At 39.1% G+C, this 25,271-nt stretch overlaps 3 protein-coding genes across 3 annotated transcripts; all 3 read right to left on the bottom strand.

The window, feature by feature from the left end:
• Positions 1-17,157: 17,157 nt before the first annotated feature.
• On the bottom strand, positions 17,158-19,196 carry LOC147503862 (putative F-box protein At5g55150). Its single transcript, XM_086604988.1, has 2 exons — positions 19,087-19,196; positions 17,158-18,361 (listed from the first exon to the last, which is right to left on the bottom strand). Exons 1-2 carry the CDS (start codon positions 19,194-19,196, stop codon positions 17,158-17,160), a joined length of 1,314 nt encoding a protein of 437 aa, XP_086461114.1.
• A 254-nt stretch (positions 19,197-19,450) lies between these two features.
• Positions 19,451-20,230, bottom strand: LOC147503861 (uncharacterized). Its single transcript, XM_086604987.1, has one exon. It carries the CDS (start codon positions 20,228-20,230, stop codon positions 19,451-19,453), a length of 780 nt encoding a protein of 259 aa, XP_086461113.1.
• A 399-nt stretch (positions 20,231-20,629) lies between these two features.
• On the bottom strand, positions 20,630-20,974 carry LOC147503860 (uncharacterized). The gene has a single exon (XM_086604985.1). The coding sequence runs from the start codon at positions 20,972-20,974 to the stop codon at positions 20,630-20,632; it is 345 nt and encodes a 114-aa protein (XP_086461111.1).
• Between the last annotated feature and the right edge of the window lie 4,297 nt (positions 20,975-25,271).

The following is a 25,271-nucleotide window of genomic DNA, read 5'->3' as shown; positions in this document are numbered from 1 at the left end:
TAAAAAGGATTCAAAGGTTGTTTCTGAAAACACTAGGGGTTTTGCTTCTTTCTTTGGAAGATTTCTTCAAATTCTGTATTGCAGAGAAAATTCTTCCTTTGTCTTAGCTTTTCCATCCATTATGTTCAACTTTTTTTTTTTTTAGCTCAGTGGTAAGTCCTTGATTAGTACTGGATATGCTTGTTTTCCACTAGCTTCTTTTCACTTAGAATAGAATGATAGTCTTCATTGTATCTCTCTGATATTTCCTTGTAATCTTCCTTTTGTGCTCTTTCTTCCTCCTTGTGCCCCTCATATACTCAGAAACATATGGGTATGGCTGATAAAGGTTTTTGGCTATACTCCTTGTCTAGAGTTGGGTAAAGGATAAAGGGTTTTGGAAGAAATGGCTTGATGTAAGGCTCAAAAGGGTTTAACATGATGGTCCTACTAGGTGGGATTAAGGCAGAATGGGTTCACTACTTGACTTATCAGTATGATACTTTATTTCGAATAGACTACAAGACCTAATGGCTATCTCCCCAGTTGATGTCACTTCGTGATTTAACCAAATCAACGAATAATGAGACTATATTACAACGACATAGAGAACTGAAAGATGCTGAGTCACTAAGACTCGGATTTTTCGTAAGAACTCTCCAAAGAATGGGTATAAAGCTCAAGTCTCACGGGCTAAGTCTAAAAATTCTACTTCCAGTTTACTAGGGGTTTAAATCTCTCTTCTAGCAAAAGTACACAAAACTGACCAAGTACTATGGTAGTGCCTTGATAAAGAATTATATCAACAAGAACTATGTCCGAGCATAATAAATAGTCTAAGTGGTAATGAAATCAATAATATCAACTATCTATCAAACTCAACACTAAGCAGTATAGAATATATATCCCAGACTCATCATTAAAATTCATTTTTTCATCATGTCTGGCGATATAGAAACAAAAATATTTTTGTTTTGAAAACTAATTTCGAAATTCATTTCTCAAGTACACCCTCCCCCTACTTATGCATGCATTGACCTCAATGTATAAAGAAGTAAATGAAATGGATGAGAAAAAGGTAGGATATTACCATTGATGCCGAATATCAGTATTTTGATCTTTCTCTGTCATATTAAGGTTAAGCTAACAAAATAGAGAAAATCAAATACAATTAGTTCAAATCAAATTTTTAGGTCTTTTTACGTCAGATCCCCAAGACGTAATGTGAGTCTTTTAAAGTCAGATTCTCAAGAATTTTGAGTCTTTTATAGTCAGATCCTCAAGACTAGTATTCCCACCCACTAGGTTTCACTTTGTAAGAATACTTCTGATCTCTCTCAGCAGGTGATTGACAAAAGTATACCTTGTACCAATAATTTTTTCTTAATGGCTGTAACCCAGGACAAGTTTTAGAATGGCAATTCTTACACCAACCTAGCTTACACACTCTCCTCTTACGCGCAAATGAACTTTTACCAAACCATTAACGAGTGTTAGAAATAGTCTTCCTTTGAAGGTCAACGAGGAGTAAATCACACAAACTAACAGGTGGTGACCACTTAGGTTTCCATCTCAAAATTGATCTCTCAACAACATGCTTACTTCCTGTAGACATTTTATACTCGGTCTACTAGAGTTATGAGACTTTGACTCCGGCGCTTGCAACTCCTCTCAGTAAAGGATAAAGTTATGAAAATCTGAGGACCCGACTATCGATGGCACTTATAATAATGAGATCCTAAGGAGTCAAGCTTACGACACTTGGCTTCCTCATGCAAAAATTTAAACTAGACAGAGTAACAGGTTCAGCAAGACATAGAATGTAATTTTTAAGTTGTGTAGGTAACTTACCCTAATTTTCCGCTTCAACAATGGTCTGATAAACCGGATCCTTGAGAAAAATGGCCTCCACGACTCCAGTAGGTAACTCCATAAAAGGCTTCAGTTGATAAGCATTGACTTTGAAACGAGTCCTTCTCTTTATGTCTTCTACTTCAATAGCTCCAAAAGGTGTGACATGTCTTACTACAAACGGTCCCGTCCATCTAGATCTCAACTTTCCAGGGAAAATTTCAAGATGAGAGTTGGAGACCAGAACCTTCTGTCCAGGTTCAAATTCTCTCTTCAGAATTCTTCTATCATGTAACGCTTTAGTCTTATCCTTGTAAATCCTTGACTTATCATAAGCATTACTTCTCAATTCTTCTAATTCACTGATCTGAAGCTTCCTCCTTTCTCCTGCTTGATCTAGGCTGAAATTCATCTCTTTCACTGCCAAATAGGCTTTATGTTCTAACTCAATAGGTAGATGACATGCCTTTCCATATACCAAGCGATAGGGTGACATCCCTATGGATGTTTTGAATGTTGTTCTGTATGCCCATAATGCATCTTGGAGTCGAAGAGACCAGTCTTTCCTAGAAGGATTAATTGTCTTCTCCATAATACTCTTGATTTTCTTATTCGAAACTTCTTCTTGACCATTAGTCTGAGGATGATATGGTAAAGCTAGCTTGTGAATTACTTCATACTTTACCATAAGATTCCCAAATACACGGTTACAGAAGTGAGAACCGTTATCACTGATGATGGCTCTTGGTGTTCCAAATCTTGATAGAATGCTCTTCTTTAGAAAGTCCACAACAAATTTATGATGCGGTCTTTGTAAGAACTGCTTCAATCCACTTTGAAACATAGTCCACAACCAGTAGAATGTAGGTGTAACCAAAAGAAGGCGGAAATGGTCCCATGAAATCTATACCCCATACATCAAAGATTTCTGAGATAAGGATTGGTTGTTGAGGCCACTCGAACCTTTTTGAGGTCTTACCCAAAAATTGGCATCTCGGACATGCTTTTCAATAAACATTTGCATCTTTAAAAAGAGTATGCCAATAGAATCCAGCTTGTAATACCTTGTCTGTAGTATGCTGCGGGCCAAAGTGTCCTCCGCAAGGCTGATCGTGACAGAATGATATAATGGATTCCTGTTCCGATTATGGGATGCATCTTTGAATAATCTGATCCGAACACTTCTTGAATAAGTATGGATCATCCCAAAAATAATATCTGGCCTTTGAGTAAAATAAATCTTTTTCTTGCTTGCTCCAATGCGATGGTACCTTGTCGGTCACAAGATAATTTGCGATGTGGCCGTACCATGGTACTTCTGATATATTGAACAACTGTTCATCAGGAAAAGTCTCACATATTTGTAAGTTGTCTTCTGCATTCTCCACTAGCAATCTAGAAAGGTGATCAACAATGACATTCTTTGTTCCTTTCTTATCACGTATCTCCAAATCAAATTCTTGTAAAAGTAGTATCCATCGGATCAACCTAGGCTTGGCATCCTGCTTAGCGAGTAAATGATGCAAGGTAGCATGGTCAGTATAGACAATCACCTTTGAACCTATCAGTTATTGTCGGAATTTGTCAAGAGAATAGACGATGGCTAAGAGTTCCTTCTCAGTGGTAGAATAATTAATCTGAGCTCCATTTAGAGTCTTGCTAGCATAATAGATTGCGTACGACACTTTCTTGTCTCTTTGTCCTAGAACAGCTCCTATAGCATAATCAGATACATCACACATGATCTCAAACGGCTGGCTCCAATCGGGCGCACCAATGATTGGTGCTGAAGTGAGTGCTTCCTTCAACTTCATAAAAGCTTCGACACATGAGGTATCAAAATCAAAGACAATATCTTTCCCTAACAGATGTGACAGTGGTCTTGTAATTCTGCTGAAATCCTTAATAAATCGACGATAGAATCCCGCGTGACCTAGGAAGGCACGAATATCTTTTACAGTTCTCAGTTTGGGTAGATCCTTTATAATATCAATCTTTGCTCGATCTACTAGAATTCTTTCCTTTAAAACTTGGTGACCTAGCACTATCCCTTCCTTTACTATGAAGTGACACTTTTCCCAGTTCAGAACTAAGTTGGTATCGCAACAACGTTTAAGGACTAAGGAGAGATGGTGTAGGCAATCCTCAAAAGATGATCCAAAAACTGAAAAATTGTCCATAAAAACTTCCATGTATTTCTCCACCATGTCATCAAAAATACTCATCATGCATCGCTGAAAAGTGACTGGTTCATTGCATAGACCAAAAGGCATACGATGGTAGGCAAATGTTCCGAATGAACATGTGAATGTGGCCTTCTCTTAGTCCTCAGGGTGAATATGGATTTGAAAATATCCTGAGTAACCATCAAGAAAGCAATAGTAAGCTTGTCTAGCTAATCTTTCTAACATATGATCGATGAATGGCAATGGAAAATGATCTTTCCTCGGTGCGCTATTCAGCTTCCTGTAATCGATGCAAACTCTCCATCCAGTCTGAATCCTGGTTGGAATCAACTCATTGTTCTCGTTCTTGATCACTGTGGTTTCAGACTTCTTCGGCACAACTTGAACTGGACTAACCCATTGATTATCAGAAATAGGGTAGATAATGCCAGCGTCAAGGAGTTTGATGACCTCTTCTCAAACTACTTCCTTCATCTTCGGATTAAGCCTCCTTTGTGGTTTCTTTGAAGTCTTAGAATCTTCTTCCAAATGAATCCTATGTTGAACTATCATAGGGCTGATCCCCTTGATATCATCAATTGTCCAACCTATAGCTGACTTGTATTCCTTTAAAAGTGCTACTAACCTAGATTCCTGCTCCTCAGTCAAATCTGATGCAATGACTACTGGGTAGGTTCCCAAATCTCCCAAGAAAACATACTTGAGTGTAGATGGCAAAGGCTTCAATTCTAGCTTAGGCAGCTCTTTCTTAAGCTCTTTAGATGGTCCATCAAGCATAAGCGATTCAAACTTTTCTTTGCACTTGTTGTCATCCATAACAGGTGATGAATCCAAAATCATATTGATTGCCTCGACACTAAGTTCCTCACAGTCTGAGTCTGTCAATGCTTTTAACAACTCGTCAGCAGGATATGAATGAGTCAAATAATCATGTGCTAACGCTTCAATCATGCATACCTCGTTCACAGCAGACACCTCATGTGGTTGTTGTATAATATGGAAAACATTGGTCTCAACTCTCATATTACCAAAGGATAACGTCATATTACCGTTTCGACAGTTGATGAGTGCATTTGCAGTGGCCAAGAATGGTCTACCTAAAATGATCGATTGGTAACTGCCTACCAGATGTAGGTTTTGTGTCGAGTACTATGAAATGAACCGGATAATAGAAATCTTTGATCTTCACTATGACGTCTTCAATGATTCCTCTGGGTATCTTCACTTATCTATCTTCCAACTGTAAAGTAACATCAGTCGGTTTAAGATCCTTCAAGCCTAACATCTCATAGACAAAATATGGTAGAAGATTCACACTGGCACCCAAATCTAATAAAGCTTGCTCCTCTAAAGAATCTCCAATTCTGCATGTAACAGTTGAACTTCCAAGATCTTTTAGTTTCACAATCTCTAGATTCTGTAGGTACGATGAACATCTTTGAGCGATAAAAGCTTCTTTCAGAATGTTGGTCTTCTTTTTCACTATATCTTTCATGAATTTGGCATACGAGGGAACTTACTTGATGGCGGTCAGAAATGGGATATTAATATGCAAATTCTGAAATACATCGCAAATCAACTTGTACTGGTCATCCTTTCTGGTATTCACTAGTTTTGAAGGAAATGGTGCTGGTGGATTTTTCAATATCGGTTCTCTTCTTTCGACTTTGGTTGGCTTGGTAACAGATAGTGGAGTGGCAGGTGGAGTCACTCGTGATGGCTTCTTCTTACATACTTCCACAGTAGTTCCTTCAACTTCTTTTACAACAGTTTCTTTAGCAGGTGGCACACCACTAGATATATCTGGAATATTATAACTGGGTGGGATGGTAGGGACATAAGTTACCTTAGGCTTCGCGGAATCTTTTACTGGTTCATAGACAATCTTGTTATCAACTTTCTTGCCTGACCTCAGAGTGGTGACAACATTAACTTGGTCATTCGACTGAGTAATCTCCAGGTTATCCACCTACAGGACACCTCTTCCTTTCGGATTTGGCTCCGGCTGGCTTGGTAATGCTCCTTTCGATCTCTCTGTTAAGGCGGCAGCGATTTGCCTTATCTAGCCTTGAATGACACTAAAGTTATTTTTCCAGCTTCTAGGTTCTTTGATTTGTCTGTTTCAGCTCATTGACAATTGTGGTGATAGCTTCTTCTAGATGTGGGATAACTGCTTTGCTCGACTGAGGCGTAGGAGCAATGTATCCACTCATAAGATCTGGTACTAACTCTCTGTTTGTATTGGCTTGGTATTCTTTGGTTCCGTATGACCGTTGATTTACGTATTGTTGTTGGCGTCTTGAACCGACATCGGGTTATTCGGAATTGATTAGGATCGATTCGGAATCATGGAGGACAATTCCTCTGATTTGTAATTTGTGGCTTCCAATAATAATTGAACTGGTTATTTCTTCCTAAAAAGTTGATACTACATGCCTGCATTAGTATCCGAGATAATCTGAACACTCTTGAAGAGTGTGACCTTCATCAGAACATAGCTCACAAATGACATAACAAGGCTTGGATGGCTGCGGTTTAGCTTGGAAATTGTTTGCTTTTGGAGGATTCATGGAGAACTGATCAACCTTCTTGTTTAGAGTTTCAAGTCCTATTTATAGGCTTGCCATAATTGACACCTTTGCTTGATTTGGGTCTTCTTCAATTTGGTTGCCAAATTGCTTCGACACCCCCTCCACTCTAGCTACGTCCTCATTACTAGTACTCTATTGTTGAGTGTCTTCAGCTAAATTCTCGAGAAAATTGTAGGCTTCCTCTCCGTCCAATGATGTAAACTTACCTTGATGCATTGACTGTATCATCTGCTTGTTCATAGTAGAAAGTCCTCGAAAGAAAAAATGAGCGAGTGTGCTCTTATCATAACCATGATGTGGACATGAGACTAGTAGATTATTGAATTTCTCCAAGCTTTGATGATATTCTTTAGTCACCTTCCCTTTGAAATTGTTGATGGCTTGCTGCATGGCATCTATCTTCTGGGGTAGGTAGAACTTGTTCATAAACTTTGTTCTCAACTTCTCCCAGTTGTTGATTGAATTGCTCGGATGTGCAGTTAACCATTCGGATGCTTTACCTTTGAGTGAGAGTGGAAAAAGAATTAACTTGATACTCTCATCCCTCATATTCTGGTTCTTGAAAGTTCTGAAGACTGATAGAAATTTGTTCATGTGGACATAAGGTTGAACATAGTATGAACCATTGAACTTTGGAAGCATAGAGATTACTGATGCTGTAAGTTCAAACTGGTTAGCTTCTATCTCTGGGAAAACAATACTGCTGGGTAGGTCTCTAATGATTAGCGAATAGAAATCACTCAGCTTCTTCCTCTTTTGTGCTTGTATGGGTGGGATAGCTTCAAGATTATTAGTGTCCATAACACCTCCATCATTGCATGCAGCCGTTGTATCAATCTCATCTAGTATTCTTGTGAGTCGGTTGCTAAACCTTGTCCACTGTTGTGTTCTTATCGGACGATGATATGGACGACGGGGCATACACTAGAAAATGTTATGCGAAAATGGCGAAAAACTATCCTACTATGCTTGAATGCAATTAAACTAATATGCAACTATTCTAAATTATACTAAAATACAATTATAAAAACTACTTTCCTTCAACTGGGTTGGGCTTTACAGCTAGTATCTCATCCGTTGTCTAAAGCTGTCTCTTCTAGGGTTATGGTGAATCACTTGGATTGCTTAAGTACTACGGCCCACAGACGATAGTCCGTTTGTCAAGATTCAGACAAGAAACACTAGAGTTCGATGTTTCACTGTGTTGGCTTACAACTTCAATTGTTGAAAATGTCCTAAATGCAATTATACTAGAAAGCAATAAAACTAAACTACGATGCAACTATACTAAGAATGAAATAAAAAGAATGAAGATTCGACTAACCTGGATGGTAGATCTTGTCTTCGAGATATCCTTCAAGTTTCTCTCTTTCTCAAAAGGATGGATGATGCGACTAAAATTACCTCAAGATCCAAACTTCTAATCTTGAAAGAAAACGTTAAACATAAACAACTTAAAATGGCAGCGACGCCATTTGACCTTGCTTCCTTTTTGTGTTATTGAGATGGTATATGGATGATGTAGGTAGATGATATAGATGGATGATGGTTATTGAACAAAATAGAAGCGTATCAAAACCTAATTATCCCTCAATAAGTAAAAGATGAGTAGGGTATCGTTCCACTTTTAAGTGTATGTTATGTGAGGGATTAAAAACTATGATTGTAGAGATTTTAGATTCTAATGCTAAACTAAACTAAACTAACTAAACTATTGATAATTTATAAGAGAGGGAATTCAAGATATTAGAATCCATCGCTACTTTTGATCTGTGACCTTTTGTTTCATGGTTGTTCTTACAAGTAGACTACAATTAGGCAATCGAGCGAGTGTCGATGCCCTCTTGGACAAAACATCGTTAACAATTAATTCTACTTAAGGTTGTTCCTATGTTTATGCTATTAATATCTTCTTTCCTTTTATGTAAGCTCGGGCAATCATTCAATGTATTACCGAGAGCAACATCAAGGAGTACTTCCTAATAGAGCGGCCATTCAATGAATCACCACTTAAGGCAAACACAAAGAATATTTCCCTTAGGAAGCCACTCCCTGAGCTACCCCTTCTAGGGCAACACAAAGAATACTTCCCTAACTCTAAATAACTACACTTCTAGAAGAAAAGTAAAGAACACTAGCATGATATTAATATTGCAAAATATAAACCCTATTCTATACTTCCATCCCTTAGTGTGGGCAATGAAACTAATAACTAAAAACATAAAGAACTAACCTGATTGAAGAACACCATGAACTAGAAGAATCATCAAACCCTAAGCACCGGCTTCATCTCCTCCCTTGAAGGAGAAGATTAGCCTTCCATGAAAAAAGAAAAACACGAAGAACGAGAAGAATAAGAGTCGAAGAACATAAGACTAGAAAGACTAACATATTAAGACTCGACTAGTTAAAACCGAATCTTTTATTATTAATCTCTCTTTACCTCAAATTCTGGAGACAAGAATATAAGTGAATTGGCGAGTTACATAAGGCACTTAGGTCCTCTATTTATAGGGGTTATAATGAGCTCTAGAAGCATTCCAAACCGCCATTTGTTTCTTAATACAAATCAACTTCTTTCAGAGTCCAACTTCGTCTCCAAAACTGAGAAAGAAGTGGCTACAGTGTTGGTTCATGCGTCTGGACACACGATCCTTGCGTCCCAGACGCGAAAGTCTATTTTCCCTCTTTTGCTCTATCCTTCTATCCTCTTTTGCGGGCTTTGGTCCAAGCAACGAATCCTTTTACCTTGGGCTTCCAAATAGGCTTTAAAATAGGTCTAAGTCGCATCTTTAGTAACTTCAATTCCTTGGCCTTCTGCATGATTGTCCACGGGCTTCCCATGTGATCCTTAATGCTCTGAATTGCTTCGTTTTACCCCTTTTTCTCTAATATTCTACAAAACTCTCTTTTTCACCTGTAGAATCATAAAACATAACTTACAAACACTATTAGTCCACTAATATGGCTAAACAAGAGGCATAATCGAGGGTTAAATTGCACTTTTTGAGCACTTATTAGTTGTCTTCACCGCTAACTAGACCAAAAGCAACAGTGAAAACATGATTATCACCGTCAATAGCAATGGCTGAAATTAGACATCCTCTTGATCTCCCCCTCAAATGTGTGTCATCTATTTCTATGTGTGGCCTACATGTGTGACGGAGGCTCCTCACAGTAATCCCATAGCTCAAGAAGTAACACTTGAAGCGATCTGTGTTTCCTACTCTTTGCAGCTTTGTAAAGCTGAAGCAATCAACCTTCCTCAATTCTTTACTGTAGTTGTTGAGTAGTTGATAGGACTGGCCGAAACTACCTTGAATCTAAAGACATTACAGTTATAATTAATACAACTTCTTCCTATGGGAATACAATAACATATCTGAATACAGTGTTGAGTTGAATCACAGTCTATTAGGTCTATAAGCTGTACAGCTTATATAATGTCTTTCTGAGCTTACATAGTGTCTTGCACAACCTGTATAGTGTCTATCACAGCTTATATAGCGTCGCGAAGAACTTGTATTGTGTCTAGAACAACTTTATAAGTTACATATCTAAGCTGTCTTTCAATTCTTATATAGTGGCATCCACAACTTATACGGTGTCTTTCAATTCTTACAACATCTTCCTATGAAAATACAATAACATATCTTAATACAGTGTTCAACTGAATCACAATCTATTAGGTCTATTAGGTTTACAGCGTATATAGTGTCGTTCACAGCGTATACAGTGTCTCGAACAACTTGATCAGTTACATATCTAAGCTGTCTATATAACACTGTATAAGCTGTTAGTTTACCAGAGAGCCTAAAAAGGCATTTCAAATAGGAACATAAGTTGACCGTCTTGCAATGCACTGCACACACCTCTTCGAGAGCCTTTTCCCTTCCCCGCCACGTAGTTCTGTAACTGATATCTATTGAAGTCCACTTTTTAACCATTGCTCTTATGTGCATTGCCTTATATGTTCTGCCATTCTGCAAAAGGTCTTTACATGACATGGCAACATAACTACTTGACACCTCACTGTTAAACTCACCAGCCCTTTGGCAACCACATGTGTGAAAGTTATGTAAGGTTCTCACACCCCATATATATGAACCTTTCGTGCTGCAGTACACGTGAAACGGGCATGTGGAACTCAAACTATTCATCTCAGCCCCCTTACATCCAAACTACACCCTTCTCCAGTCCGTTTTCAATCTTAATAGTTCAAAGTTATGTTTAATTGCAAAAGCTTTCATGTGAAAAATAAACAAACTCCTTTCAGGGAACTCCATACCCACAGTCAGTAAATTTGGATCTGGAGCTACCCACTCAATTGGAGGTGCATCTTCTATGCGACCTTCGTCAACCACAACCTTCTTGTAGCGTTGGGATTTCTCTCTTCTTTCCTTCAAGCGGTCAACTCGTTCACTACAATACCAATTCTCTTCTGTCAGCTGCGCTCCTTTTCCATCACCCATACCCCTTCCAAATGCCAGTAAAACGACTGGTGGTTTGTCAATTATGTCATTATTAGTACCACCATTGATATTTGGATTGTCGCCGCCACCATTGTCCTGCTTACACACACCGTTATCCATTACTTGGGGGCGGATATACTCAAAAGGAAGCATTATTGGACCAAATGGGCACACTCCAAGAGCGGTGTGCGGAGTTCCGAGGACATGTTGGTATAATACTCCACCGTAACGTCCTGCACATATCGCATGACCACCACTGCTTTCTTCCCCCACCGCAACACCAGCAACACCACTAACCTTTCCTGCATGACCACCACTCTTTTCTACCCCTGCCACAGACACACCATCAACTCCATTAACTTCTTCAGCATGACAGCCACATTCCACACCATATACGACTCCAGCCATTCCGAAATATGTAGTAACACAACTTGGGCTAGCACTACCACTAAATTCTCCATAAACTAGACCATCATCTTCAAGCATACAATCAATGCCCATAACATCATCCCTATCTATATCATTCGCATTCTTAGAGTCCATACTTATAGGACCCAGTGGGTTCATATCTCTATCCATCCTGGACGTACCTACCACATCCATAGACATATGACCTTCCCCTTCTGAGTCACTGTGCAATTCCAGCGGAGCCCGTTTGCTATCCAACCAGTTACAATAACTCTGTCTATTGGTATGTCTGGAATAATAAGCCTCAAAGTCCTGGAAAGTTGCTCAACATTGAACGTGGTTGCCTTCACATTGAGCAGTTCAAATTCGTCGGTTCCAATATAACTACTTTGGACAAGAACCGTTTTTGCCACTCCCGAAATATCCAGACTACCTGCGAACATGAGAATCGACTAGTTAATGCACGATAATTTACTCATTGGTATATTGTGTCTCTTGAGGGACATGTCTTACAGTATCTTGAGCAGCTTATACACTGGGGCACCTTCCTAAACATATTACCTTTCATAGCTTATATAGTCTCGGCCGTTCAACAATTTAATCAGCGTAATTTAATTAACAAGTTGTTACCGACACTATATAAGTCATTCAAGACACTATATAAGCTTCCTTCAAACATATCAGGTTCTCTCTTGAGGGACATGTCATATAGTATCTTGAGCAGCTTATATATTGGAGCACCTTCCTAAACATACTGTCCTTCACAGCGTATATAGTCTCCATCGTTCGACAATTTAATCAGCGTAACTTAATTAACAAGCTGTAACGGGCCTATATAAGCACTTCAAGACACTATATAAACCTCCCATAAACATGTCAATTTGAAGATTGATTCTGGTATCCGTGTTGCTGTCGAAAGCTTATATACTACCATGTTTTACATATTGTCTTACATAATGTCTTTGGAAATTTACATTTTTCTTACATAATTTCTTCGCAAGCTTGTTTAGTATAGTCCTAATGCTCTTTGGAAGTGACATAAAACACTAAAATAGAATATTATAACACAGTTTAAAATTTTATATAGAGTACTACATATTGTTGTGTCGTGTCACGCTTATATACTGTCAGCTACAGAGTCTACACTGTCTTCGGCTTTAGCTTACACTATGATGCTTTGGCTTACACAGTGTCGTCAAAATCTTATATAGTGTTTCCGAACGTAATTATATTTCAAAGTGTCATCAACCACGCACTTACCACCGTATACTCCTTCTGTTTCAGGTCGAACGGATGTTTCACCAACGACCACTTCAAGCACAGGGAATGTTATGGCAACATCTACACAAACATTAAGACGAGAAAGAAGTTAGATTTAAACTTCTAATAAAAAAAAATTAGTTCCTCTCACTGTTCAGAAGTGAGAGCCACCAAAACACACTTACCATCAATTTTTACACTCTCACAGTCAACACCACCTGACATATCAAATAGGCTCATCACTATCACTTAATTCATCATCACTTGGGTTATCACTATCACTTGATTCATAATCACTTGGACCATCATCCCCGGGCAAAAGACCAATGTCTTCGCGCCAACTAGAATTGTCCATAAGTTCATCCTAATTTGTCCCTTCCCAATTAGATCTACTTCAACCCACATCAGTATTCCTCCAATTCACCACTTGCTGAATAAGGGAAGTAAAGTTGCCAGGTGTGAGGCTACTTTCTCCTAGGCCTACCGACGCATGACCTTTCCCTTCAGACTCACTCGGCACTTTTCGAGGAGCACATTCGCTACCTAAACCATTTACAACATCTCTGTTAGTTGGTACATCAGGATTAATAAGCGTAGAAGCGCTTCGAACTTGATCGAGTCTGGGAAGACAAGATTTCTGGCGCTCCCGCACGTGATGAGAAGACACAACATCTACTCCAGCTGCGAACAACAAAGTGCTCTACTTTAGTACCATTTTAGTCACCTCTTTTAACGCAAAACAATGCGGGGATCTCAAACCGCCAAGAATAAACCAAAAGCGCACTTACCATCAACTTCTTTGGTAACAGGCAATTGGAATGATTCATCATAATCGTTGTCCACAACTTCAGATCACCCAAGCCAATATGCACAAACATATATGTTTCAAGTACTACTTTGTTAGGAAATTAAAAACATTATATCATGAGGCTTTCTCTAAAACAAACTGGTCGTTATGGACATGTTATACAGTATCGTCAAAACCTTATATACTGTCGTGAACAAATTATATAGAGTTATATATAAGCTACCCACGAACAAGTTAATAAGCGTAAATTCAAAAGTTGTTTACGACACTTTATAAGCTCTTAAAGACACTATATCAGTTTTCCCATCCACTAATTTGTTCTTTTAAAAGAAAGCATGACTATTTAATAGTTAACAGTTGACAGACGTATATATGTTTTGTTTTACTTGCTTTCAAACTAAAGTTCAACACTTACCAACACCTCCAACTAACCCAGTATCAGGCACAACGGCTGGTTCGCCAAATTCGATTTCATGCAATTGAGATGGTTCATAAATATCTGCAAATGATTAGGTCAATTGGCATATTAGTTTTGAGTTAATCCATTCAATAACGAACAATGAGGATCACAAACATACCTTCTATTATCCTATTATCATAAACAGGTGATGAGCATGATTGTGGGACATCCTCCTCCATCATATCTTCGTTCTCTTATCTAAATATCAACAAAGTACCTTCTCCATCGGTTTTCCTCCCGTGCACATCCATCATCTCGATTAAATCATTCTCATCTTCAATTGTGCAAGCTTGTCCGGAAAGTAGGTAGCTAAATCGAAGAGGCTTGATCTTCGTTACTTGTTTCAGAAAAACTATGAACTCTCCAAAACATGACTTCATACTGCAAGACCTAAGCTTAATCTGTTGATCCACCTACGTATGTCACAACTCCACTGTCAAGAGTTGTAACACTACCCCCAAACTTACAAATGAAATGCCCCTTCTCGTTTGCTCCCATTTTCTTGCCTATTATTCCCAATTAGCATGATTATCTTATTTTCTACTTCGTCAAATACTTACACTTCCATTCAAAAAATTCTCTATAAAACTTCAGAAAAAATATACTTGTAATGAAAGTTCTTAGAAGGACTAGTTTTGATCTACTAAAAAGGCCTTTACAATAAAATTGTCTGCAACCCTAGACAAAAAAGTTGAACCAGTTACTTTATTTATCCTGTGTTTTACTGTTCGAAAATCGTATTAAAGTTTGCAACTTTACTAGTTAAGACAGTCATAAATAGATGTGTTTTTTGACAAATGCATTTACTGAACTGAGACATCAAAGTTACCATATAACACAAACAATAATGGTTGATAATGGTTTTTATAGACCTTTTTTACAATACAAATGCATTTCGGACATTTACTCAACAAAGACATCAATGAAGCTTATTAATGATTACTCCCCACACACAAAACACAAGAATGCAAATAATTAAATACATACCTTCCATTTCTATTCTTTAAATTTCTTTGCCCGAGTAATCGACGATTCATCACTCCAAAACAAAACAATCTAAAAACATCATTTGTAGCTTTAAGGATTCTGGAAGAGGTAGGAAGAGAAGACGGGTATTTGTTTGGCAGGTTGTGCGAACCAACAAAACAGGGTATAAAATTTGTCTTACGAGTGTCTTCTGTTCCGTCTATTATATGCATAAAATGCATGGAAGGTGAGATTTTTAGGGGTACCGATATTTTAGAGTTAGTAATAAGATCAAGGACTAGACGAACATTTTACACTGGAAGAAAAGGGCAAAGTGGGCTATAAATTTGGGTCTGAAACTCGGAATGATGTCCTAAACTGGTATAAAACATTAGAGGTCTGATTCTGAACCAATTTAGGAATCGGGTCCGGTTTGGTAAGTTGCCCATCGTATCCATCCCACTTATGATCAAATGATCCTTAACATCTCCACAAGAATGAGTTCTCAAGTTCTTGCAACATTTGTATGGGCATCTTATTCGTATACAGACTTCTACATTTTTCTTTTTCTTTGAAGAAATATCTAACCTATCCAAAGCATTTTTCTTAGCTAAAGCAATAAACTCATCGAACCCGATATTCTTTCGTAAGCCTGTCATGCTGCATCCACACCTTATCCATGACAAGTCAAGCAAGATTTAAGCAACCTACTTGCATGTAGTAGAAAGCCATACAACCAATATAAAACAGCAGAGACGAACCAATTCAATCATATCAAACATCAAAACATCAAATCACCATGAATCAATTCAATCATATCAAACATCAAATCACTATGAATCAAAACAACAAAACCACCAAAATTTAATCAGACCACAGAAATTTAATCAAAATGGCCAAAATGTTGCAAAAAGCATGTTACAAAAGCTCATATTTGTTGTAGTGGAAGAAGAAGCATATCAAATGGGCTACTCTGGTGTGGGGTAATTCCTAAACATGCATTTTCTGCATGGACGCTGTTTTCTGGATCACTTCCTACACAAAAAGATTGGTCCAAAGGAAGGTGAGTGCTCACTGAATCTGACTGTTGTCTTTGCCATACACATGCAAAAAAAGAAAATTCAAAACACCTATTTTTTTTTTAATGTGATTACACAAAGAAGATATGGACATCTGTGAAACAGTTACTAGGGATTGATATGGCAACACAGAATTAATGGTGGGAAGTCTTTAGACTTTGTAGGAACAAAACACCAGAAATAGAGATATATAAAATCTTCATCTGTGCAGCCATCATCAGTCGTGTGGGCTAAGAGGAACAACAGGAGATTCTACAAAATCACAAATTTGGGAAGTGGTCAGAAGCAAGTAAGCAAGTTAATCAACGGGACAAAATATCACATGCAAGCTAGATTCTCTAGTATGAAGTTCTCAAAATGAAATTACTGCCGGACTCATTGGAAATAGAGGTCGCTCTAGTGCATAAAAAAGCTACTGAATGCAATTGGGTACCACCAGTACATGGAAGTGTTCAACTAATGCAGATGGCTCAGTACAAGATGGAAAGTGGGGATATGGGGACTGATCAGAGATGCTGAAGGAGAAGTACTCATCACAAGTTCACAACATAAATCAATCATGTTACAAGATCAGAATTCAAAGGAATAAAAGCAGGCTTGTTAAGTTGCGCGCATCCCTGAAGGTCACTCATGATATGTGGAAGCTAGTAGAACCTGACTCGATGAGCTGGATAATGGCAATAATGAAGGACATAGAAAAACCTCTCTGGTATATTGTATGCCAATATAGTAGCTAACAGCAGGCATCTGGCTATGAGCTTTGTTAAGTAGTATAAGTGTTAAGCATGTATATGGGGCATCGATCGAATAGGTGTACAGATCGCTTAGCATTGCTACCCACTTGTAATGAGTACTCCTCTAACTTCTTTGTGCCTCCTCGATCTGGCTAGGCAGATAAAAATATATTGAGGAGGATAAAGTAGGACATATCATCTTGGAATATTAACAGGGTACTGCCAACCCCATTAACCTTTTTTAAAAAAAATAAATAAATTTAAATTAAATGAAATGACATAAAAATAAAAGTACACTTCTGAGTTTTTATCAGCCAAAAGACTTCCCAGAAAACAAAAGATGCATGATTCCCTGACAGTAGACTACAGTGATGGCACGATCCAAATGGCGCGTGGAGCCTCCTGCTTAGGACTTATTTGGTTGCCATGGGGTTCAATTTTCTCATCTTTTAAGTTGAAGACTCCCATATCACTTGGTCCCACATCATATATACGGTTATCGTCGCTAAAGTAGATACAATTTGGTTTGCATTGAGGAAAGTGAGAAGCAGGTAGAAACACGGAGCAGTTGGTACCCAGAAACAACATATGTCCGTCTAAGCTCTTTGTTTCAACCCACTCATCTCGAAAAGTATCAAGTTTAAAGACTGTAAATCCGGAAGTTCTGTGTTCATCTGTCTTTTTGTAGTCCATATGCCTTATAATTTGCAACAAGTCACCAGACAATTCAGCAATATACCTCCTTTTAGAGGAATGTTCAGATGGTGGTACTTGTGGTAGTGGTGTTGGTGCACGTGAGATGATTGACACCTTTGGACAAGGGAGATGATTTAAGTTGAAAGCAAAAATTTCTCCCACGTTATTGACGACATAAAATTGTTCGTTATAGAAAATAGTATCCATAATGCCTTCATATTTGGAATCTAAGTCAGTCCAAGAGTTGTCACCAGGCTTGAAGAAGGCCAATCTGCTACGGTCCCTGTAGATTGCCATAACCGCATAATTGTGGTTCGATATTGGATTTGCAGACAAAACTAACTTGGGCACGTCGAAGGCAGGAAAAAATTCAATTTCACTTGGGACATCTTCAACAGATGTTAAAGTTGGAAGCTCGATTTTGCTGTTGACTGATAAGAAGGGATTGAAAAGAAATAATGTATAGGTATCTGCACGCTGTGTATAATCGTTGTTCAATTCATTAACCTCGTCCACTGCCACCAGCCATCCTTTGGTGGAATCGTTAAAGTAAAAGTCATCTTGAACGTCTAACTTCAAATTACTGCACACTTTTTGTGTGGACAGACTAAAGAAACTTGGTGTTGGGCAATCAGGTGTAGGATCAGTAGGAATCAAGAGTAAAGGTAGTAGATTATGCTTTGATTTGTTTTCGATATAAACAGATCGCCAAGAGGGACAAACAGCACCAAATCGAATATAGTCTTCTATGTCAACAATCTTCTCTGCGATCAGAGTTAAAAGATGGTCTGGGAGATTCATCCTAGTAACCTTGTTATTAAGCTCCGCCCCCTCTCTTGTTTTTGTGTCCCCTAAAAGCTCCATCTTCTTCCTGAGGAAACAAAAGAAAGTGAACACATATTACAATAGGTTGAAGCAATGAAGCATTAGATACAGATTTCAACAAGTGTCAGAAACATGCATACATTATCCTCTATGAAATTGAAATTGCAAATGAGAAAGATCGGAGAAAAAGACTAGAGAGTTCATCGTCTGTGTGCGCCCCCTTATCTATATTTATACAAATGATAGGTATGAATATTCATTAAAATCTCTAATGAAATAGAAACAATCCGAATCAGAAATTCAACTATATTAGGTAGGAAATTGAGGGTGATACTAAACAAATTAAGCAGGCTTTTTTATATACAAATTTCCATTTAGAGAGGCCTTAGACAAATATTGGTTTTGTTTCAGTTTTAGAATTTAGTTGAACAGAAATTCTATGGAGACTACAAATTAGTAATGAACTAATGACCATAAAATAAAACACATTTGTGTACACAGAGTTGTTTCTACAATCCAAGCAACAACGTATTAAAGAATAAAACTGGCCTGACACAAGTCCTTGCCACTTTAGTAGCCTAAGCTAATAAATCGCCTCCAATGACCTTTACAGAGACTTGCTTACGCTTTGACCACGTCAGTGTCCACCTGATAGCTGGATAGCTACTCCTCTCCCTATATGTGTTACAGAGCTAGAGTCTTACGGTGGAAAACTTTTTTTTTTTTTGAAGAAGTTAGAGGTTTTGGCAGACCTCAACCTGTATTGATTACCTTCTCAAGTACATGGTTCCCACCCTATCCATCTCTACCAGAGCTGTAGCTCTTCTATCTAATGGTGGCAGATGGAAAGATTTACTCGGGGATGAACCAGTAAACGCCATTTCTACATTACCTTGCCAATTCCTGAACCACCCCCAAAGCCATTGTACTCACCTACTGCGCCATCAGTGTTCAACATAATCACGTCTTCTGCTGGATTGATCCATGTAGCATGCTTAGACTGGAATCTCACTTCAATGTTCAACCTTGACATCTGAACTCTCAATTCAATAGTCTTCAACCTCTACTAACCTCCTTTGAAGATACAGCTGCATATCATTAACAATCTTGTTACAAAGTTCCTGAGCTGTATACTTCATCTGATTATTCTCCGCCTTCCTCTTTCTGCCCAGATCTCATGTATTGTAGCTGCCACAAAAGTTCTCCACACTTCACTCTTTGTGGTGTTCATCCTGCATTTCCGGAAGATACCATACCATTCAGTGGTCGAGTCATTAACACAACCACCCATTCCTATTACTTTCTTAACCTTACTCCACACCTCCTTAGAAAACAGGCAATCAAAATAGAGGTGTTTAGAATATTCAGCTGAGCAGTCACAAAGGCAACAACTCGAATGGCTCAACACCTTCTTCTTTATTAATCTATCCTGAGTTGGTAGGGAACCCACAAATAATTGCCACATAGTAAAAGAGTGTTTAGGAACCACCAACTTCCCCCAAACAATCTTGTACCATTTAACCTCCTCCCTAATCTTTTCGAGAGAGACATGTACTTGAGACTTGGATGTATAGGCTCCTGTGATTGAGGGGGTCCAAACTACTCTATCCCTTTCAACAAAGTTATTGATTTGGACTTGTAGTATCTTCTTTCTCAAATCCTCATCCTCTATGTTTCTGATTCTATCATTCCACCTCCCCTCAGAGATTACATGACTAACCTTTGTATCAATTGGAAAGTCAAAGAGATTTCTAACAGAAGGTTGAAGCCACAAAGGTACCTCTGTTAGCCACGGATCATGCCAGAACCAGGTATCCTCTCCAATAGCTATAACATACTTGATATATTTTCTAGTTGTTTCTCTATGTTGCAAGATACCCCTCCACACCCATGAACAGTCACTTGGCACTTTCATTGTCTAGAAGAATTTGTCCTTTATCTGCTGCTTCTATGTCCACTCCACCCAAATAGATTGGTCCTTTGCAGTAATTCTATAAATCAATCCACAATAAGAAGCAAAGTTCCATGTTCTCGGGTCAACAATACCTAACCCACCTTGTTCTTTAGAGTACCTCAGGACATCATGACTCGCATGGTGCATTTTGCGTTTCATGTCTGGTCCCGCCCATAAGAACCTATTACAAATCTTAGCTACCTTATCGAGGACCTGTTTAGGAAGGGCAAAAGACCGCGCCCAATACACTTGGAAAGAAGTAAGAACAGATTTGATAAGTTCTAGTCTTCCTGCCTTTGACAAACATCTGTTTTTCCAGTCTTCTATTTTACTAGTCATTCTTTCAATCAACGGAAGGCATTATTTAACCCCCAATGTAGAAGAGGTAAGAGGGAGCCCCAAATATGTAACTGGAGGGATAGCCAATGCCACATCCATGATTGCAGCGAGCTCATTACTCTCTATATAACTCATACTACTAGAGAGTAGAGTTGTTTTAGAGTTACTTAGATGAAGTCCTGTTGCTCGAGCAAAAGAATCAAGGATGTCTTTAATAGCTTCCACCGAAGCTAACTCACCTTTACAGTAAACAATCACATCATCTGCAAAGCTCAAGTAAGTAAGACCAAGTTTCTTGCATTTTGAGTGGGCAGATAAAGACTTTGTAACCAACCCCTTCTGAAGCAAGCCACTTAACACCTCCATCACCAACACAAACAAGAAAGGGGATACTGGATCACCTTGACGAAGCCCCTTTTACCGCAAAAAAAAACCTTCAGAGGATCCATTAATCAGTAAAGAGTAAGAAGGAGAGGAATAGCACATCTTCAACCAATTAATGAATACAAGAGGAAATCCGAATCTTTGTAAAACCAACTCCAAAGTCTTCCAGTTAACTGAGTCATAAGCTTTCTTTATGTCCAGCTTAATGGCACATCTCTTTGTTCCATGATTTCTATTATATCCTCTCATAAGTTCATGTGCAAGGAGCAAATTGTCTTGAATATTCCTTCCGGGAAGGTGGAAAACTTAGGACTATTACATGCACCAAAACAGACTCAAGAAAATCTAAAGTACTTGCATTAGGGTCTGGCTTCCCACTTGTGAAGCCATGGGGATTCCCTACTTCGTGCACATGTAATATATCTTGCGCTAAAGTTGAAGCATGCTTTGAAATATTTCATATGCAAAATTTACCTCTCTCCAACTTTTGAGAGTAGACAATAATCCAAATGGTTTTCGCATTACGTTAGACAAAATCATCCACACCAGCTTGAGACTCTGTAATGTAATACTAAGTGTGTTAGCTCACAAACAATAAAAAATTCACTCTTTAACCAAGAAACGATGAAATAATTTTATAAACTCAATGAATAATCATATCACAATTCTTCTAAGCCTTTAAATAGGCGTCCTAACCCTAAACTAAACAAGCGGTGAATCCACCGAACCAATCCTACCAAAAATAAACAAAACAAGTAATAGTTCGCATAAAGCCCGCGATAAAGCCCAGAGCGCGTGTGCGCTTGCGAGAAGGCAAAACTGAGTGCATGCCGCGCTCGCTCTACTGTAACATTCTCTAGCTTTGAGCGCGCCCCGCGCTTGCATCAAGGCAAAACTGAGCACATGCGCCCTCATACCTTTCAAAGCAACTTCTCATACTTTGACGACCCTATCATATTCATCAAGGTATTCTTCAGCAAGCATCTATACTGCATCATTCCCCCCTGGTTGGAAGGAATTCGTCCTCGAATTTAAAGCATCCTCATCGTCAGATGAGTCACCACAGAATGGAATAAGATGTCAAACATTGAAGACATCCGAAGTCCGGATATGACTAGGCAAACGCAGGTGATAGGCATTCGCGTTAATCTTTTCAATCACCTCCACAGGACCAATCTTGCGATGTTTCAATTTATTATAGTCACCAACGGAAAAACGATCTTTAGTAAGGGCAGCCCAGTCAAAATCACACACTTCAAAATGAACATCACGACAGTGGCAATCAACAGTATCCGTGTACTTTGCATTGGACTCTAATAACTTCTGACGAACAATAGCATGAGTATCCTGAAGGTGCTAAGCAATCTCAGAAGCAGTAGAATGAATAGGCTGTAAACCAGGAATAGGCGCCAGATCAGCCACAACGCGAGGATTAAACCCATAGAGAACCTGGAAGGGACTATACCCAGAACTCCGATTAACCGAATGGTTAAAGGCAAACTCGGCTTGGGCAAGATGAGAATCCCACTGCTTGATCTTAGTACCCACCAAAGAACGTAACAGATTACCCAATGACCTGTTAACAACCTCAGTCTGGCCATCCATCTGTGGATGATAGGCAGTACTAAATTTCAACTCAGTGTGCATCATCTTCCATAAACAACGCAAAAAATGACTAAGGAAACGAGTATCCCAATCAGAAACAATAGAGGTAGGCAAACCATGTAACCGGTAAACATTGTGAAAGAGCAACTGTGCAACACTAACAGCATCGGTAGTTTTCTTGCACGCAATGAAATGCGCCATCTTAGAGAACTGATTTACCACCACAAATATAGAGTCATGACCCCGTTGAGTACGAGGAAGACCAAGAACAAAGTCCATACTGATATCACACCATGGACGACTCGGAATAGGTAAAGGCATATATAACCCTGCATTAGTAACATGGCCCTTTGAGACTTGGCAAATATGACAACGAGCAACAAATTTGTGAACATCTGTGCTAAGACCCGGCCAAAAATAAGACTCAGAGATGAGCCTTAATGCCTTGTCACACCCAAAATGGCCCTCATTAGGTAATTCAGTGATGAGGCGAAGACGAAGGTTGTAGGCAGGAACACAGAGACGCTTACCCTTAAACAAAAACCCCTCCTGTAGAGAAAATGCAGATAACTGGCCCTCCTGTATATCAGTCAGAACAAGTGAAAAATAGGGATCACTAGTGTACATCTCAAGAAAAGAGTCAAACCCAAAAACCAAAGTACACAAGGACACCAACAACAAAGAACGCCTACTAAGAGCATCCGCCTCATGATTTTGAACCCCAGATTTGTGGCGCAAGACAATGGTAAAATCCTGCAAATAACTAGACCAGCGCAGTTAGCGGGCACTGACATTATCTTGGTTACCAATATGCTTAAGTGCTTCATGGTCAGTATAAAGGAGAAATTCGGAGTGAATCAAATAATGACACCAATGTTTAAGGGTCTGAACAACGGCATAAAATTCTAACTCATAGTTAATCAGTAGTTACGTTTTCGCGACTTGAGAGTTTCTCACTGAAATAAACGCGAGGTGAGTATGCTAACTAAGAACAGCCCCAATACCAACTTTAGAAGCATCGACACACTTCAAAGGAGATGAAAAATCCAACGGTTTAAGAATTGGTGCGAAATAAGCTTAGTCTTGAGAAACTAAAACTCTCTTGATTTTGCACGAGACCAAAGAAACTTACTACCATGCAAGCGATCGGTAATAGGAGGCGTTGATAGTACTAAAATGAGGGACAAAGCGGGCGATAAAAAGAAGCAAACCCATGAAAACTACGGGCTTCAGTTAAGGTCGTCAGGCTAGGCCAGGAGCGAACCACCTCGACCTTAGACACATCCACAGAGATACCTGTTGTCGAAACCACATAACCTTAAAACGAATCGAGTCGAAGAGAAAATGCATTTGGCAACAGCAGCAAAGAGATGAGCTTGGCATAAGATAGGCAACACCGCCTGGAGATCCTGGAGATGAGACGCGGTATCCTTGCTGTAAATTAAGATGTCATCGAAGTAAACCACCACACACTTGCCCAAAAATGGCTTCAACACCTGGTTCATGACTCGCATGAAAGTACTGGGTGCATTAGAGAGACTGAATGGCATGACCAACCACTCATATAGGCCCTCCTTAGTCTTAAAGGCGGTCTCCCACTCATCACCAATTCGGATGCGAATCTGATAATAACCATATTTTAAGTCAAGCTTGGTAAAAATGACAGCACCATGTAACTGATCGAGAAGATCATCTAACCTTGGAATAGGAAATATGTATTTGGTAGTGATCTTATTAATAACCCGACTATACGTCAACACACATATGCCAAGACCCATCCTTCTTGGGAACTAACAAAGCAGGAACCGTACATGGGCTTAAACTTTCCTAAATAAATCCTTTATCAAGCAAATCGGTAACCTATCGCTGTAACTCAGCATGCTCTTTTGGACTCATCCGATAATGCAGACAATTTGGGATTTTAGAACCCGGAATCAAATCGATTTGGTGCTGTATATCCCTCATAGGAGGCAAACCAGCCGCTAACTCATCCAGAAAAAGGTCTGGGAATTCTTGTAACAATCCCTGCACACATGCTGGCACTGCAATCTTTGGTGTGTTAGGTTCACACATTAAAATAAACACGTGACTATCACCAAGCATTTAGGTCTCAAAACTGCGCAAAGCCAAACAAGAAGACTTTGGGTCGGTTGAGGCTGTGGGCACAGGCTCCCGAGTTGGTACTAACATAATTTTAACACCCTCAAACTGAAAACTATGAGTATTCTTCCAACCATCATGAGCAACCCACCGATCAAATTGCCAGGGGCAACCCAATAACAAATGGCAAGCATCCATAGTAACAACATCACTCCACACCTTATCAACATACTTATCAACAACGTTTAGTCACTGTTACCTCTGTGCCTTTCTTCAGCCAAGAGAGAGAATAAGGCACCATATGTTTCTCAGTGGCCAAGTTAAGCTTACGAACAGCTTCAGAAGAGACAACATTCTCATAGTTACCTGAATCAATAACCATCTTGCAGACCTTTCCAAGAATGGTACAAGTCGATTAGAAAATATGATTGCGGAGCCAACCATCACCCTCAGTCTCCTTAAGAGTAAAACACAGGCGGCGCACCACTAGAAGTTCACCTATGTCACCAGTGACTAGTTCTTCCGAAATGTCATCTGAGCCCACATCAAAAATGGGAGCCCCACGAAACCCACC

The sequence above is a fragment of the Coptis chinensis genome, chromosome 4 (genome assembly GCF_015680905.1).
Source record: "Coptis chinensis isolate HL-2020 chromosome 4, ASM1568090v1, whole genome shotgun sequence".
NCBI classification, from domain to species: domain Eukaryota; kingdom Viridiplantae; phylum Streptophyta; class Magnoliopsida; order Ranunculales; family Ranunculaceae; genus Coptis; species Coptis chinensis.
The sequence above is the reverse complement of the archived record's forward strand: the minus strand, read 5'-3'. Positions and strand labels throughout refer to the sequence as shown.